The 19,021-nt window shown below is 40.3% G+C and overlaps 1 protein-coding gene across 8 annotated transcripts in view; it reads right to left on the bottom strand.

Annotated features, from left to right (window-relative positions):
* PTPRQ (protein tyrosine phosphatase receptor type Q) overlaps positions 1–19,021 on the bottom strand; it is a 196,382-nt gene that overhangs the window by 33,823 nt on the left and 143,538 nt on the right. For all 8 annotated transcript variants that reach the window (XM_042850788.2, XM_065559792.1, XM_065559816.1 and 5 more), the window contains 8 exons: positions 16,411–16,532; positions 12,835–13,021; positions 5,870–6,114; positions 4,413–4,479; positions 3,564–3,722; positions 2,587–2,809; positions 1,984–2,057; positions 479–578 (listed from right to left, as the gene is read on the bottom strand). In XM_042850788.2, coding sequence (XP_042706722.2) covers positions 479–578; positions 1,984–2,057; positions 2,587–2,809; positions 3,564–3,722; positions 4,413–4,479; positions 5,870–6,114; positions 12,835–13,021; positions 16,411–16,532 — 1,177 coding nt within the window. The remainder of the gene's footprint in view (positions 1–478; positions 579–1,983; positions 2,058–2,586; positions 2,810–3,563; positions 3,723–4,412; positions 4,480–5,869; positions 6,115–12,834; positions 13,022–16,410; positions 16,533–19,021) is intronic.

Raw genomic sequence — 19,021 nt, 5'->3', positions numbered from 1 at the left:
ACTCTTGACCTCCATTTCTTATTTTCCTTCAAAACCCTAGTGAACTAGCAGTGGCAGCATAGCATCTGTGGCTAGTGAGCGAATGAATGTCATTCATGCAGCAGTTTGCCTACTTCTTCAACTAGGCATCTATGCATGCTATAGGTTACCTCACCTAGCATCAGATTTCTGATTTCTCAAATACAGATGTAATTTCAGACTAGCTCCATTCACTTCAATGGAGCTACTCTGAAATTTCACCAGTGTCACTGAGAACAGACTTTGACTGGCTGACTTCAAATCAAGCTGCTCACCCTCTGTAATGGATGATAGTAAGTTTCTATATGATAAAAAATGGTATTAAAATGCAACATAATTTAAGGTATCAGGCTGGTTGCATACGGTTCTATGTATAGGATTTATTTCTTCTATATTTAAAGACATATTTGCATACAGATTAAAAATAATGTGTAGTATTTTATATACAAAGAAGTCTTACCTTGCAAAAGCATAGATAGCCACCACAAGAAGAATTATGGAAAGTATACACAAAGTAACTGCAAGTATTATTTCTACAGCTCTTTCTGACAGTCCCTCACCTGCAACAGAAAGTGGGCAATACTGGGATTGAACATTTGAAGAACAAATATCTGAAGACTGGATTGTCCTTTGACTACTTTTGCAAACAAAAGGGAATCAAAACCGGCACATTTCTTGGGTGAGGGTGGGAGGAGGCAGAGTTGGATGAGGGAGCCCTGTGCTCCCTTTTTCCTGGCAGTGAGTAGGAGCTCTTCTGCCAAAGCTCAGCAGTGGCTGGACATCACAGGATTTTAGAAGTGGGACCAAGAGTGGGTTGAGCAGAGGACCAGCTGCAACCTCACCAGCGGCTGAAACCATGTAAACCCAAGTGGCATTAACTCCTGCTGGGTCCTCCTCTGCAGCTGCCACCATGCACCTTGTGGCAACACAATAGATCACTGCACAAGGCCATGCTTAAAGGGTAGGCAAGTAAAGTAGCATGGATGAGTCTGTTCTGTCTTCCCCATGGAAACACTCCGCTTTCATGGGGATAGGCCTTCCCTTACCTGTGGAGCCCCAGGATCCATGAGACTGGGAAGCAGCTCTCCTTGTCTACTCTACAAACCTTCACAACCTATTGATTACCTAGAAACTTGGTGAGACCAATCTCACTGAGCTTCGTGGTCCCTCTGCCTTCATCCCATGGGCCTCTCAAAGAAAATCGAGTTCCAGGTATTTCATTCTGAAGACTTAGTAAAATAGGAGGCATTTATGGCAATGAAGCCACATCAATTTACCCCCAGAGAGGATGTGGCTTGTGGAATATTTGAAACTAACCCAGCAACACTTTATATGAAAATTCCCAGATATTAGTGGTCTTAGATACACAATATTAAGGCATTCACTGAATGTTAAATAGACACCATTGTTTATTAAAAACTTCTTGAGGATGATAGTTTCCTAAGTATCGGGTTACTGTTTTGTTAAAGAAACCTATCAATTTCAAGGGATCTGCCCAAAGAAGTTTGAATCTCACTCCCTCAGGATCAGTGCAGCTGCTGCAGCAGCTATGTGCGGTTTGGGGTTCCAACAACAATTATGCCATTGGTTAGTGACATCCAGAATTGTCTAGGTTCTACGTTAGAACACCACTGGTTTAAGCAGAACCTTGCCAGCCAGTTTACGATTGATTGTTTGAACCTGAAGGGTCAAGGGATCATGTCCATAGGATGGCTGCCAGCGGAAGGAATGGATCACAGCTGAGACTCGTGAAGAAGATCATGCAGTGGCCTGGCTTTGCAGGGCTTCCTGTGGGAGGAATGGATTTCGAGACTGTGCACTCTTGAGGTTAAGCTAGGCCCACCAAAAGTTGTAGTTATTAACTTAGAAGAGAATGATCTGGTAAAAAGGAGAGGGAGCAATTTCATAACTTATCAGATGCTTTTGAAATATTAAAATGTCTTTAATAAATTAAATTCTCCTTACCTAAAGTTTTGACAGGGTCAGAATAGTCTGAATCTGTAAACTGGCCTTTAACATTTGTTGCTCTGAACTTAAATCTGTAAAATAATTTAATAAAGTCAGGAATCAAATATTTACATACAAGTTTTAAAATCATTCATTCAGTGAAGAACTAGTAATTATTCTTCATTTTGGGGGAAAATTACATGCAATCAGTATACACCATATAATTTAAGAATCCTAATGTCAGCATGTTAAAAGTATACTGTAGATGCATGAAATGGATAGTACTTAATCTTGCATTTAGACTTGCTGAATTCAGGAAGGACAATCTTATGTTACTAAAACAAAAAAAACTACCTGTCAGTTCTCTCATATTTACAGTCCAGTAAAAAAAAAAAATTAAGTATATGAAGATTTAAAACCACTTCATACAGAAAGTCCCAGTGTGCCTATGTTTTCTTGTGAAGTCTTGTGAAATCACGTTAGACCTCGCCTTTTCTTAAATGGGCTTTAAAAATATATTACCTTTGCATTTTGTCTGATCGTCACTCATATAAATGCATATTTTTGTTTAAACATTTTTATTGCTCAAACATTGACATAGAACTTGAATCGTATACTTACAAGTACTGCTTTCTTGGCTTTAGGGGGCCGTTGCAGATTTTATCTTCACTCCCAGGTATCATGCATGTAGTATCAGCACCTATAACATACATATCTTCTTTGCCACTCAGTCCTTCCTTTCCTTCTGTACAGGGTGGGTTTGGAAAGCCTTCATTTGTAAAATATGGCCTGGGTTTTTTGAAGTAGGCATCATACCACTTAGTAACATTTCCATCATGCTGAACTATTGTCAGAAGAAATTAATTATAAATCATTTATATCCTAAACAGATTGCAGTTAAAGAAGGTAAACCAATGGTTCTATTTTCAGAAGTGCATAGCACCCAATAGCTCCCATTTAAACACCTCAATAAGTGACCATTTTAGTGAATGGTATACACTAGACCCATGGGACTGCTCATATGAGCAAATATTCATTAGCAAAAGCTCATCAGTTCAGAATTTGACCCGTACAGCACAAAAGAAATTTACATGACTCATTCCTGCAGTAAAACAGTAATGTTATCATGGTTGCATTCTTCTAACAGCAACAAAATGGCTACAGAAGGAAAAACTGCTAAATGGAACTTTCAGATATTTTAATTTCACAGATACCGCATGAGTTATTTTTAAAAGAAAATCATGAACAAAGAAAACGGATAAACCCTGAAAAAGATAATGAAAAATAGTGTACGGGCGACTTCAACCACCAACAGCACTATTTGTTAGCTGAAAAGGGTGAATGCCTTGGGCAGGTTCCCTGAATCCAGTTTACAGCACATAGATAATGCTTAAGCTTTGGAGCAAGGAATGGTAGCACAGCGGTATCACATGAATGACTCCTGGGAGTATTACAATTGCTACAGTAACTGGTCAAATGTCTCCCAACATTAATTCTGCATCACCCAATAAAGGCAATAAGGGAACAGAGTAATAGGTCAAATGCAAGAAACTAAAAAGTATGAACAATTAGCAAAAGAACATAATAGCTTTCTCTACCTCCTGCTTCTGCAACAAGAACTTGTATCTTCTTGATAGGTCCATGATCATCATTATAGTAGCATACTGGCATTCTGATAGTAATTGTTGTAGCAGTAACAAGTAGTGTCCCGCTAGTATCAAAAACTGGTGTTGGTTTCTTATTAGGTCTTGGTGGTTCTGTTTTTAAACAAAGACAAGCCAAAATGTTTTGCTTTCTAATTTATTAATTAAAATCACTTAGTTCAAGCATGTAATCCTCTTATTTGGGACATTTTGGTGGACAGCCTAATGTCCTAATTAAGGCCTCAATCCTGCAATGGGGTCCTTGAGAGGGTGAGAGTCTGCCCTCACAGATTTCCCCCTTTGCAGGATCAGAGTCCAAGTGACTGGTTTGACAAAGAAAGAACACCATTTAAAAAAAAAATCTGAGCCTCAGTTTTTCTATCTGTGAAATGGGGCCAATGATTTTATTTGCTTCTCATGGATGTAGTATGGTATAAGTACATATGGTTCTATACTCTATTTCTAAATGTCATGGTGAGACATACCTAAATATTTGTAAAATGGTAAATTCTGATAACCTTTTTCACATTGAGTAGTACCTTATTCCATAAGTACTCCCACTGTTTTATTGGTGCTAATTATGGTGTATGGTACAATTCATTATCAGCAAGGTCCTATATAAGTACCAAATATCATTAATCTGTAGCAGAGGCAGGAATAGAACTCAGGCATTCAAGGCTCTCAGCCTTATGCTGATTCTTCTAGACAATGGACAGGAGGGACACACATATATATGCACAAATTTACAGTAATTTCTTTGAAGCTTATAGGGATCTCAGCAAAAAAGCATTTTATTATGCATACCTTTAATATCCATAGTTATTTTTAGTTGGATTTTTGGCCCTGCACCAGCACCATTTATTGCATACACCTTAAAAAGAAATGAACACTTTATTTTATTGATCATTTGTGTTAAACTTAAATCAGCAAAAGCTAAATATATACTTTTTAAAGGAATAATGAATCCTGCAATTTTATATATACATAACATGACAAGACTGAAGGGTTTCAGTGATACCATAAACCTTGAGTTTGTCATTCATGTTTTTCTAATTCAAGATGGAACTAGAACCTTAATTTATGTATATATGGAGCAACATTATTTAAAATATGTATTAAAATTTCCCTACTAATTTATCTCTAGCTCCATTCCCTTGTACTCTCGGGAACACACTATTACATTAACATGTCTCTCTACCTCTAACTCATTCCCTGACTCTCTTTAAATCCAAATTCAAGACTTATCTCATTTTCCTAGCCTATCATGAAATCCAATTCCCTGAGCCTCTTAGTTTCTCTCCTGTAACATGGTCTTTATATCCCTCTTGACTCCTGTCCCTCTGCATATATAGATGCCGACTGTATGATAAATGATGATTAAAATAATTCTATCTGCGTGTAAAGCTTGAAAGCACTCGTGGAGCATTTTGTAGTACTTTTGTATGAAAGACAATATACAAAAGTAAATTGGATACTATTATCTGATTCTCCTACATTTTTTTAAACTACATACCAGTGGACCAAATCCTGCCTTCAGTTATACCTGAGATTGTTTGGATTTACACCAGTGCAACTGAAAGAAGAATTTGGCCTAATTTGTTTATTCTTCCAAACTCCTTTGATATTGGCGAAATCAGAAACGGAGTAGATTTACTCTAAAAAATAATAATAATAATAATTTCCAGAGGGACTCTCTCCAGTACCTTCCTAGGTCATTCTTTATGCCATTCACTACACTCATCTCTAAAATCTCAAGGAAAACAATATTTCAGTCCCTGGTGTAACATAGGTAAAACAAAGGGGGTGGGGAAACAAATCCAATCTCCAAACAATTATTTCCAGGAGGATTTTTACTCTTGCTTCTCCTCCCCTCCTGTCCTAATCCCTGATTGCTTTAATGGTGGAACTACAAGCAGTAATCAAGATTCATCTGTAGTTACTGCTTGTAGGATTGGGCCTTGAGGCTGAAACAAAAAACAATAAAACAGAAGACGACTTTGGGTATCAAAAGATAGAACAAAATGTTGTAGTTGAAAGTGATGTGCCAAACACTGGCCTGGTGATCTAGGATCTAGTCCTACAAGGTGCTAGCTACCACCAGTGAGATGCTAAGTGTCTTCATTTACTACTGATTTTCCCCATGCACTTTATACCCTTGGTTACAATGCCAGGGAACAAAACCATATTCTGGGCTTAGGCCTGCACTCCTTAATTAGGCAAATCTGTTGACATCAAAGACAGAAAATTGTATTAAACCTTACAATGACATTATATGTATGTCCTCCTTTTAGCCCCTCTATCACTGCAGTGACCGATTTATTTGTTTTGTCAATGACACTTAGATTATGAATCTGGACAACAGCAGGGTCATCTTCTTTGTAAATCATGGCTTGATATACTTGAATATTTCCATTGGGTTCAGATGATGGCACAAACGTCACTTGGAATTTTGTTACTTCATCTGGTATCTTCTGAAATGTTACGTTGTTAGGTGGGTCTTTAGGCACTAAAGGAAATATTTCAGAAATTCACTTTGAATTGGAATTTATTACTGTTATTATTTATTTATAGATTAAAATACAGAAAGGTTTAAGAAAAAATAATCTTTTGAACACCAGGATTATATCACTGCTATTTAATTTGTTTAATTAAAAACTATTATCCCAACCACTAAGTGCCTGTGCAAATATTATAATATTAATCTCACAAATAGCAAACATAATGATTAGAAGCCCAGCATAATTAGCATCAGATCATAAGTAACCAACCTCATCTCTAAATCCACTGCTTCCTGGAAAGCCCCATGGAAAGCATCGGCCTTGAAGTATGCTCTGAATGTAACAAATCCTTGTTTTGTTAGACCATAGGAAGAGGTGTCTGAGTTGGGGATCCCTTTCTAAAAACACTCTGCCAGCACCAACCACCCTCACTACTTTTAAACAAGGGGACTGTTATATCAAGAGCCTCCGCTGCTCAGAGCTGACACAGCATTATCCAAGGAGAGGAGCAGTCTTTCCATTAACTGATGCCCAAACATACAGTACATAGGCCATGTTGACACTACAAAGTTAAGCCGACTTTATGTCGACACTGAGCCTCTGATTTAAGCAAGTCGATCTTGTGTGTCCATACTAGCTCATTGTGTCGGAAGAGTGCATCCTCTCTAGCGGGCTTGCACAGAGCACTGTACTGTGGGTAGCTATCCCACAGTGCATGTAGCCGAGTGGAATTTTGGGTTGGGTTTGCAATGCCTTATGGGACCAAAACATTAGCACAGATGGTTATGGGAACACGGCATTAGCCTTCCATGATGCACTTACCTCCCTCCCTCTGTCCCTCCCTTCCTGAAATCAACAGCAAACAAACCAAGCCTTTTGCCATAAGCCTGGGTCACCCACGCAGACGCCATGGCAAGATAAGCATGGACCCCGCTCAGCTGCACACTGTTGTTGTGAGCATTACAAACACCTCACGCCTTATCCTGTAGTATTTACACAGCTGATACAGGAGCTGCCATGTGAAACAATGTGATGCCACGCTAGCAGCCCTGCTGGAAGTCAGAGTGGAGCAATTCGCAGTTGCTGGTGACAGTCACGCATCACTTTGACACAATTGAGTGTCATTTCTGGGTCTGGGAAACAAGCACTGACTGGTGCATCGTTATGCAGCTATAGGATGACGAGCAGTGGCTGCAGAACTAGAATGCGTAAGGTCACTTTCCAGGAACTGTGTGAAAAGCTTTCCCCACCCCCAAAGTGCAGCAATACTAAAATTAGAGCTGCTCTGACAGTGGAGAAGCAAGTGGCGATAGTTCTGTGGAAACTTGCAATGCCACACTGCTACCGGTCAGTGGGGCATCAATTTAGAGTGGGTAAATCTACCGTGGGATCTGTTGTGATCCAAGTTTGCAGGGCCATTAACAGATTTCTGCTAAGAAGGATAGTGACTCTGGGCAACATGCAGGACATAGTGGATGGTTTTGCTGTGATGGGGTACCCTAACTGAGGTGGGGCGATAGACAGAACACATATCCCTATCTTGGCACCAGACCACCTTGCCAAAGAGTACATAAACCGAAAGGGGTACTTCTCAATGATGTTGCAAGCACTGGTGGATCACAGGGGCCATTTCGCTGACATCAATGTGGGCTGGTTGGGAAAGGTGCATGCATCTTTAGGAACACAGTCTGTTCAGAAAGCTGCAAGCAGGGATTTTCTTTCCAGACTGCAAAATAACCATTGGTGATGTTGAAATGCCAATCGTGATCCTGGGAGACCCAGACTATCCCTTGCTCCCATGGCTCATGAAGCCATACACAGGCAGCCTGGACAGCAGTAAGGACCGGTTCAACCATAGGCTGAGCAAGTGTAGAATGGTGGTGGAACGTGACTTTGGATGTTTAAAAGTTAACTGGCACAGTTTGCTTACTAGGTTAGACCTCAGTGAAAGCAAAATCCCCACTGTTATTGCTGCCTGCTGTGTGCTCCATAATATCTGTGAAACAAGGGGAGAAAAGTTTCCTCTGGGGTGGAGGGGTTGAGGCAGATCACCTTGCAGCCAATTTTGAGCAGCCAGACACCAGGGCAATAAGAAGAGCACATTGAGGGGCTCTGTGTCTCTGTGAGGCTTTCAAAACCAGTTTCAGCAATGAGCCAGAGTAATATGACACTTATCTGTGGTGTTCCTTACTAAACTGTCCCCTCCATTGCATTTTCTCCCCTGTAAACTCCACCCGCACCAACCACCGGGTGTTGAATGAATAAAGAGCCTTTTCTCCTCAATCCATTAAGTTTTATTATGCACACAAACACACAGAGACAGCAAAGAAAAGTAAGATAACCTAGGGCAAAAGGGCTGATAACACTGTGGGGGGAGAAACAAGGACAGCTTGCTTACAGATGCACTGCAGTAACAAGCAAAGGTGTGGGAATGGGCACCTTCTGGTCCTTGTACCCTCCACTGATGTGGAGTGCAAGGGATACCGAACTCCCCCTCTCCCCCGCCTCATAGGACGTTTAGGGGAGGAGGATGTAGAACTGGGTGATAGGCAGTAGGTTCAGCATAGGCTGCAGAGGGACTAGCATCCAGCTGCCTCAACATGTCTGATTGCTCCTTCATAATCTGCAGAATCTTTTCCTGCATGGCACACTCTTGTTCCCTGCATGTTCTCCTGTCCTCAGTGTCCATGTCCAGGTTCTCGGACAGTATAATCCTCCATGCTCTGAGCTCCATCTTGTCACTCTCGGAGGCGTGCATTAACTCATTGAACATGTCCTCCTGAGTCTTCTTTTTCTGCCTTCTAATCTGGGAAAGTCTCTGTCCCGGTGCCGACTCCATGGGTTCTCTGGGGCTGGAGCACCCAGGGGGAAAAAATGGTGGGTGCTGAGCACCCACCAGCAACTCCCCTATCAGCTCCCTCGCAGCTCCCCAGTGTTTGCCACCTAGGGTGACCAGATGTCCCGATTTTGTAGGGACAGTCCCGATTTTTGGGTCTTTTTCTTATATAGGCTCCTATTACCCCCCACCCCCGTCCCGATTTTTCACATTTGCTATCTGGTCACCCTATTGCCACCCACTGGCAGGCCCCACTGATCAGCACCTCTCCCTCTCTCCCCACACCTCCTGCCTGCCGCAATCAGCTGTTTTGTGGCATGCAGGAGGGTTTGGGAGGGAGAGGGAGGAGCGAGGACGTGGTGCTCTGTGGGGGAGGGGATGGAGCGGGGATGGGAAGAGGCGGGGCGGAGGTGGAGCGGGGCCGGTAAGAGGTGGGGGGCATGGCCTTGGAGGAAGGAGTGAGATGAGGGCGGGGTCTGGGGCACAGCGAGGCGTTGAGCACACCCCGGCACATTAGAAAGTCGGCGCCTGTGTCCCAGTGTGGAGGATGCGCTGACAGACAAGGTTTCGGCTGCAAGGAATGCAAAGCACAAGGGTAGCACTGACAGTGCATACATTGTTTCTGGTGCAAGGTTAATTTTTTAAATAAAAAAATCACCCCTCAATACACTTCACTGCAAGCCACAATGTAATCGCTGGCTATTACAAGGGTCGGTTTGCCACTCCAGCCCTGGTGAGTAAAGCCACGAGGCATGCGGTGAGGGGTCTTATGCTGCTGCTTTTGTGAAGACATCCTTGGGATCACAGGTTGGAACTTGAGAAAAGCCCCCTTTCTCCTAGCAACCTGGATGGTGCTTGAGGACAGGCACCAGTGTAAAGTCCCCCAAATTGTTTGTTTGTTACAAAAGCGGCACCGGGTTGGGGGGAAGGGAGACAAACAGGAAACCGCCACCTCCCCCCCCCCTTATTTTTTCAATGCTGCTTGCAATACATGGTGATCCCTTCCAACCAGAACTATGGGCCATTTGGGAAAATGTGGTTGTGTGATCCATATTTCACCAAATGGGGGGCAGATTACTTGTTGAATTGTTTGCAGTTTAAGGGCTAGCATTGAAAACTTCCCCTGTTTTCCTTAGGTGACCCTATGCGATATCACTCTCCTGAGGGTAACAGAGGCAGCAAGGGAGCAGATGCTGCAAGCGTCTAGGTGCAGACCTAGTCCTTATGCTGCAATGCTGTGTGCTGCAATGATGCCAGTAGAGTTAATAGTGGAGTGGCACAGGAAAGTATCCCACCTTGGTGGATGAAATAAAGCAGTCCTTCCCAGAAACCTTCTGCAAAGGATTGCAGAGTACCTCCATGAACGCTTCCTAGAGATCTCCATGGAGGATTCCCAGGCCATCCCCGTGCACATAAACAGTCTTTTTCAGAGAGCACCCTCTGCATAGCTGGAGTGGCCACCGATACCCACTACACCTACTTTTTCGTTCAGATTAAACATAAAAAATAATAGCATGTAATCCCTACAGTTTGATTGGAAATTAGTACTCACTAGAAGTGCCTTCCCCAGCATCACACTCCGCCACCAACTGGTCCTGTGAGGGGATGGGCTCTGGGGTTAAAAACGGTTCTTGGCTGTCGGGGAGAATGGATCCTCCACTTGCCTGCCTCACATCCTCCTCCTCCTCCTTGTCAACAATGTCCTCCTTGTTGTTGCTATCGGTCGCCCGGGGCTCCTGAGAGGTATCCATGAAGTATTTTGGGGTAGTGGTGGGGTTGCCGCTGAGAATTGCATGCAGCTCCTCATAAAAGTGGCACGTCTGTGGGGCAGAACCAGAATGACTGTTCGCCTCCCTTGTCTTCTGGTACACTTGCTGAAGCTCTTTTATTTTCACATGGCACTGCTGCGTGTTCCTGGTATAGCCCTTCTCCTCCATGCCCCGCACAATCTTGGCATAGATGTCAGCGTTTCTTCTGCTGAATCAGAGCTCTGCCTGCAGACTCTTCTCCCCACATAGCAATAAGATCCACCACCTCCCATGTACTCCATGCTGGCCAATTTGCAGCCTTGAGTCCCCATGATCAGCTGTGCTGGTGAGCTCTCCACACTAAGCAAACAGGTAATGAAAATTCAAATGTTCTCGGGGCTTTAACAGGGGAGTGGCTGATTCGTGTGTACCTAGCTGACGTGCAGTGGAGTTGAAAGTGCCCTCCATTCGAATTACACAACGCAGAGTCTACACTATCCCCATGTCGACCCATGGATGTCGAATCAAGCACTATGCCTCTCGTGGAGGTGGAGTACAGAAGTCGACTTTACAGGCCACTTAGATTGGTGGAAGGGACTCGGCAGTGTTGACACATACATTATTAGATTGACTTAACCCAGTTTATGTCGATTTAAGATTGTAGTGTAGACCAGGCCTTAGTGTTTTATAGTGAAACCAGCACTTTAAATTCCATCCAGAAATTTACTGGTAGCAGAAGCAGATCTCAGAGCACATTTATCATGCTCTTTCCCAATGATCCTAAGGTAGCCCTTTATAAAACACATTTATTCAAGTAGTTTATTCTCAAGGTGCAAAAGCAATGATCATTTAACCAACTGCTCTGTCTAAAAGAAAAGGCTGTACCTCTCTTTCCAGACACACATAGAAAAGAAGTTGTTTTGCCTACTCATGCTTCCTGAGCAGCCAGGGATCTAACATGACCCCAAATTGTGAACTCTATTAACCAAAGGCAAGCACACCTCAATCAAGGGGTCAGATATAATCTCTGCTTGCTTCCCAGCCCACAGATATCAACTCAGTCTTCTCTGGATTGAGCCTGTCAGTTAGCCCTTCTCCAAGCCTTAAACTCACTCAGATACCACATAAAAAGCTTGAGTATGAAAATCCAGCGGCAGCAGTTTGCCTTGTTATGAAGCTAATCACGCTAATTTTTATTCCTGGACTATTATTCTATCATTCATGTAGGTGCATTATCACAAAAAAGTAAATCTTTAAATTAGCCTTTTGATTCTTGCACATAATTGCTAACTGTGCCATGCGCTCTACAGTGCACCATTCATTTGATCAGAACACAACAATGTCCAAAATAGGTCCATGCATCGATATGGGTTTCAGGGCTGCCCAGAGGATTCAGGGGGCCCGGGGCAAAGCAATTTCGGGAGCCCCTTCCATAAAAAAAAGTTGCAATACTATAGAATACTATATTCCCATGGGGGCCCCTGTGGGGCCTGGGGCAAATTGTCCCACTTGCCTCTCCCCTCCCCCCTCAGCCTGGGCAGCCCTGATGGGTTTCCCTTCATTAGAAAAGAAGAGATTAAGAACTGTGACATTTACAGTACATAAATGATCATAATAAACACAGCATACATGCTTGAGAAAAGAAACAAGGTATTTTTAAAAGTGAGGTTACAGTCAAGAAGTTGACTCTGAACATTTGGAAATTTAAAGACCTATCTTCATGGTCCATGGCTTGTCTGCCGAGGCAGTCTGTTCCTTAAATCAGAGTATCCCTTTAAAGTGTACAGTATTGCCTTGACATTAGATTGATTTCTGTCTACTACAGACTCCCTCTGGCCTCCTTGTTTAGCTGTGCATCACTCTTACTCAAATGTTAAACAGGCATAATGATTACCCACCTCTGTAAAGCACTTTGAGATCGATGGATGATATGTGCTAAGTATTAGCAGCATTTATTTTTACTGTCACTTGTTGTCTACAACCACACTTTAATATCAAGGGGAATTTACACATCTTTATTGTGAGAGCAAAATCTAAAGATGTATTGAAAGTGTAGCTGGTATTCAGAATTTACATTTTCTTTACTGGATAGGTTTAAAAAAAAAAACAGTGATGTTTAAGTTAAAAACACAAAAAACACTCACCTGCCTCAAATGTGGAGACAATTACTGAAGTACTAGACTTGCCTTCAATATGTGCAGCATTTACATCTCCTGTAAAAGCAGTGACTACTACAGAATATCTTGTGAATGATTTTAAATCTGAAATTTCCAGGGTTTTACCCTCGTAAGTTGTCTTGAGGAATGAAGCTTTATAATAATCACTATCTACCTATTAAATAAATAAATAAACACCACAAAAAGAGTACATTAAATTCACAACAATGAAATCATGCTACTCATATAGTGTATTTTATTTATAATTACCTACATACACACAGAAATATACAAGGACCCCAATTAACAAGACCGAATTGCAGCACAAGGGAGTAGGCAGAATAAGAAACACCCCCCCACCCCACCCATGTGGAACCACATTATCATTCCCCTCATCACAACTCCAGGCCTGGGGGCAGAGGAAATGGATGGCATGTCAGATGCCCTCCTCCACCAAGCAAGCCTGTGGGGAGGAGATGGGTAGAACATGGACCTGGGAAGCTATGCTGGTGGAAGAGGAAATTCAGCTGAACCTAGTAAAGGGCTAAACTAAAGTTACTTCTCCTAGTGAGCAAGAAAGGAGCTCAGAGAGCCACAGTTCTTTCCCAGGGCTCCTTCGAGGGCAGGGCAGCTAGACACCCTGTCTTAGCCTAAAAACTCAATCAAATGACAAATGTGGCTGCATTAGCAGGATGGCCAAACCCCACATTTGGATAGTCAATTGGGCACATTTAAACAAAACACTGCTTCACTTGTATAAGTGCCAATTTTCAAAAGCCCAATCCTGCAAAGCCGTATGTTCCTGATTCAGTTTGCTGATGGAGATCCAGAAGATGGAGTTCTCATGAGCCTTGTGTGAGGGGCAGTGCACAGGATGACTGCTCAAGGAGCAGACCAGGGACTGAACAGTGACTCAAAGAGTCACAATTTGTTCCTATATTTCCTCTTGCTTTGCAGGGAAGCAAGTGCACCAGCCCACTGCCTGTGGCAACTTCCTTCCCTCTCTGTGCCAGCTCTGCTGACATGTTGAAGGGGAAGAGTCAAGGCTCCACCAACTCCTGCCCATGCCCATCTGTACAGGAGGGGGAGTAGCAACTCCACAGAGACTGTTCTCCCCTGTGCACTGGGACTTGCAACTTGGGTAGCTTGGGCAGAGAAATAAGAAGACTGCCTTATGCCCTTTGCTCCCTTGTGTGGGCACAAACCACAGGTCATCATTACACCCACAAATAGCCCCACTGAGGTCAATGGGACTTCTCATGTGTGTAAATGTACTAATGTGAACAAGTATTTGCTGGATCGTTCCCTAAGGACCAATACATAGTTTGTTTCCCAAAACTGGCACTGGTACATAAATGCACAAATCTATTTAATTTTATTTAGCTGTGAAATTTTAATTAAACATCATATGAAAAAGTAGATAAGTGGAAAAGGAAGCTCTTCTAGTAGATAATCAAACAACATTTTATTAAGCCCCCTCCTTATGGTCTATTCCCTCTATTATAACATTTTTAAATGATGTTTTCATTATTGTTCCTTCGATGTGTAATTTGAAGGAAAATTAGGTAGCTGTACAGTAATTTTCCCACTGAGTGAAATTTGTATTAAATGCAGCTGCTAAAACATTAGGATCATTCAAGCACACTTTTTCTTTGAAAGATGTGCCTCTATCCCCACTGAGGGTTAACCTTAACTAAAGTTTCTGATGCACTAAACAGACATTCATTTCCTGGGATGACCATCAAGAGATGAGGTACTTTTTCATATTTCACTATCAGTTATATGGCATTTAAATATTTACAAGAGAGCTGTAAACACAATTGTTTTAATACAGGATCATTAAACTTTTCTTTATTTTTACTCTCCCCAAAAGCCTTATGGTCCAATTTTGTCTCCTTTACTGATTTTGGGTAGTCCTTTATTCCACAAATACTTTCAATGAAAACAAAGAATGAGAAAAAGTATGGTATGATTTATTTTGGGATAAGGTAGCAGAATGATTTTCTCATTTACTGTTTAGTAAAGCCAAAAAAATTGGCAATTTAAAAAGAAACTTTGACTTTCAATAAATGGATGGAAAGTATTACTTTTTAAAAATTATGATGTGACAGAGAAGGGATCTGAATTTATTATGCCCTGTGAAAATATTTTACAAATCCTTAAGGAGCCTGATCTGAGAACTAAAATACTAAAATGTATGTAATGTTGTAAAATACAGAATGTTTGTGGAATTTGGAATCCAAATACACAATTTTCCCAGAGGGCCACCAAAATTTATACCAGTATTTTCACTGCAGACAGTCTATGACAGTTTTATTGGACTTTAAGTAACAGTGGACCCGTCTGTATAATGCTATTCATTATGGAGATGACACCTGTAGCTACTGATCATTGATTAGACAGTACTTGATTACAAGTAATCTCTAAAATTAAATCTATAAACTTGAAACATATTCTGAATGTGAACGTTTCCTTAAAATCATGTTTGGTCACTGACTGAATATTCAAGACAGCATTTTAAATTCCTGCTGAATATTTACCAACACGTTTGAGAAATCCAGTCATTCATTATAGCTTATTGGGTACCTTATTATAAATTATAAGTATAAGTATCAGATCAATATATCATGGTCTAGGACATGACTGCATCCCACTCATAATTTAGCAACCACATATTACAAAGGCAGAAGGGAAAATTGTGTGAACAGAACTTGGTGGAATGTTTCACACAAACAAAATATTTGAATTTGGGGGTTTGGTGCTTCTGAAAAAAGGTGAAAGAAATCACTTTGGTGCAATTTTATGACAGTGTGTCATAAGTGAAAGGAGGGTTTCACAAGTAAAATGTCTTTTCTTTTGTTGAAATCAGAATTGTGAAGAACTGTGCGCCAGCTCTTCTCTAGTCTCTTCTAATGACCTGCTCAAGATTTTGCTGAAGGAAGGAAGAGTTGTTTTCCTTTTAACACTTCCCTTGTTATTGTAAGTCCTGCCATCACGTTGCACTGCTGCTGTGATACATGGTCTACCACCTGCATAGTGCCTTGGGCCAGTTAGACAACAGCAGTGAACTCAGAAGAAACAGAAAGGGTAGAAGCATGTGAGCCCCATGTTGCCATTTCTATTTTATTGTGACTTTTGCAATATTTGATGTTTTTCTTAAAACCCCAGACATTGATTACCCAGGAATCTCAGCTTTAATTTGTTAGGTTTATAAGCAATATAACACCTTATTATTTTGTCTAAGACTTAAAGAAACGTCTGACCTTTTAACAAAGCTAGTTTCCCTAAAGTTTCACATTAACACACTATCAATATTTTCAATATCAAAGAATTTGCTCATTCTTAAACAAGAAAATCACCATTTTCTCAAACTACATTTTTATTTCCTATGTCCTAGATTCCTCCGTGCAAATGAAAATGTATGTTTTGGACATTCTGGCTTTCATTCCTATCCTGTTTATGTGTCTTGCAATTTCTATAAAACGTCTATATTCGTGTTATTCCAGATACCATCAAACATCTGTATCATTATCAACCAACAAGTAAAAATGAGAACTGCCTTACTGAGGTAATGTCTATGAGGTAGAATGTTGGTCCAGTAATAATGTCAGGTTCACTCCAACTGATGTTAATACTGTGAGGAGATGTAACTACTACAGTTACATTTTCTGGAGGACCATCTGGAGCTATGGAAAAAATTATACAAATGTGAATCAAAGCTGAATTAGTTCACAACAAATAACACAGTATCTTGAGTCACCATAAAATAAGATTCACTTACTATTTGAAAATGAAACGTTTGTAACTGTATTATTATATTTGCCAAGCTGTTTAAAGAATTACAAACATTTTTGTTTCTGATTTATAAAGCTTTCTATGGGATTTAGACATCTTTTATTAAAATTCCATATCCTTAATGGAAGATGTGTCTAAATCTCCTAAACAGTTTTGTAAATCTACACCATAGTCTCTATTAATTAATATGACTGCTTTTACATGGCACATACAATTTCCACATGGGAGATGGACTATGTTTGATGCATCAGAATAAAGAACAACAACAAAAAATACTATCACAAGTTTATATGCATGTCATCAGGACTGGAAAATTCTTAACTTTGTATAGAGTACTGTTTTATAAAAGGAATGTTTGGTTTCCAGTTTATTTTTATCATTCTTTTTTTCTTAACATATTATGAAATACAGAAAAGTAAAGAGGGGAAAGGAGCTGTAGGACTTCCAGATTGTCACTATTAAAAAATGAATATTTTTCAGTAGTTTCCACATCATGCGGTGGTATGAGTTAACCTTGTTACCTATTTTTCTAAAGTAGAGGAAAATTCGGTACTCTTCCTATAACACAGAAGTTCTTGGTACTGTGCATATTGACTTTTAAACAGTGAATATGGTAAGAATGGGGAAAATATGATTTATGAGTGCAAGAGACACCTAGATTGCATATAATTTGAGAACTTGGCTACATAGCACCATTTTGTGCCTGCTACAAAAAGAACAGCAAAACTGCAATCTATACAAATCTCAATAAACAATAAAATAGTAAAGAAGCACTCTTTATCTTTGATTTCTGCATAAAATTGCTTTTAATACATTTTTCTCCTTCATGAATCATTAGATCACTACCTACTATCCAGTGGATTACTGCTAGGAAATAAGAAAGTTTGGATGGTTGTTTGTTAGTGGGAGGCTGTGGATTGTTTGATCACTTGAGTGGAGTGGGAGGTTTAGACTATGTAGTCAGAGAAGAGTGAGGACAAGAGAGAGAGAATTTAAAGCCAATGTACTCATCTGCAGTAGCTCAGATATATCTACTAAAGATGTATATTTTTAACTGAGCTATAACTCATTTTTATGTTAGTTCACTCCATAGTTTTTCCTCAAAGTTTCCTTTGGTGCAAAAAATGCTTGCACTATCTATTGCTGCATTACTAAAAGAGGATTATGCCTTTATCTATTTTGGTGCACAGAGACGTCTCTGAAAGAACTGTAAAATGCCATATAAATGTTCAGTTAACAGAACCCTAGAACTGTGAACTTATGAAGATGATTTTCCATTATTTACAGTACTAGCAAAAAATGGAGCATATTTTATCTTTTAAAATTAGTCAAGGAAGCAATTTAGATTTACTAGTTAGATAAAGGAAGGATTATAGGTAATAAAATTCACTTTTAGCACAATTTATATGTAATCCACATATTTTCACTTAAAGTCCAAAAGTAATTTACCACATTATCCAGCGTAATTTAGAGATGCAGTATCTCCTATTTGATGACAAAATTTTCAATTTGTTAAATGTTTAGATTTCTATCAGGAAACTTTTTATGTATGTAAGGTATTTACATAAAATGCATCTAAACACCATTACCCATTTAATTTTCACTGTAATCAGAAAATGATCAATTGACACTTGCTTAACGGTAATAAAAAATTAAGAATAGCTACGGATAATCTGTAAAACGAAAAAGGAGACTGGACGCTGGAAATGTGCGGTTCAAAAACACTTGGTGTTTTATAATAAACATTAAAAAAAACTGGTTGTCTCAGCGGTAACTGTCACATTCTGATTTAGGATTTTTTGTGAAATGAGTCTAGTCAGTAATGGGTAAGATATCACTATACCCTTTCTCTTATAAATCACAGCAATTTACTCAGTAGAAATGACCTAGTCTTATTCTCTCATTCTCCTATAATCCAATCACTTCCTCTCATAAGCAGTTTTCTCCTGGTTTTCACAATAATGCATTTTCTGTAACTAACAACCATCATTTCCTGATTATCATGCTTCTATCCTGGCACAGGAATGCGGGTCTTATGGAGGTCAGGGTCATCTTTCCCATCCATCTGTGTCCTGATGCTGTGGCAGCAGTTAAGTGTGTTTGCTAGAAGGTAAGTCTGGATAGCCCATCATTTAGCATAATCCTCAAAAACAAGACTGAATACCCTAACCTTCTCATGGAAGTTCATGCTTGCCAGTTTGGATAAGGACTGCCTTTTTCATTATTATTTTTTTAAGAAAAAAAAAGTCTCATGTTCAGTTATATCATTTTAAATTGATCTAGATTTCCCCCCAAATATTTGGATATTTAGGCATTAGATAGATATAGGGCCCAATCCTTTCCCCATAAAGAGAATGAACGAGACAAAGAATCCCCTGCT

This window comes from Chrysemys picta, chromosome 1, assembly GCF_011386835.1.
Source record: "Chrysemys picta bellii isolate R12L10 chromosome 1, ASM1138683v2, whole genome shotgun sequence".
Classification (NCBI taxonomy): domain Eukaryota; kingdom Metazoa; phylum Chordata; order Testudines; family Emydidae; genus Chrysemys; species Chrysemys picta.
Note: the sequence above shows the minus strand (reverse complement) of the source record. Positions and strands in the feature narration are given on the sequence as shown.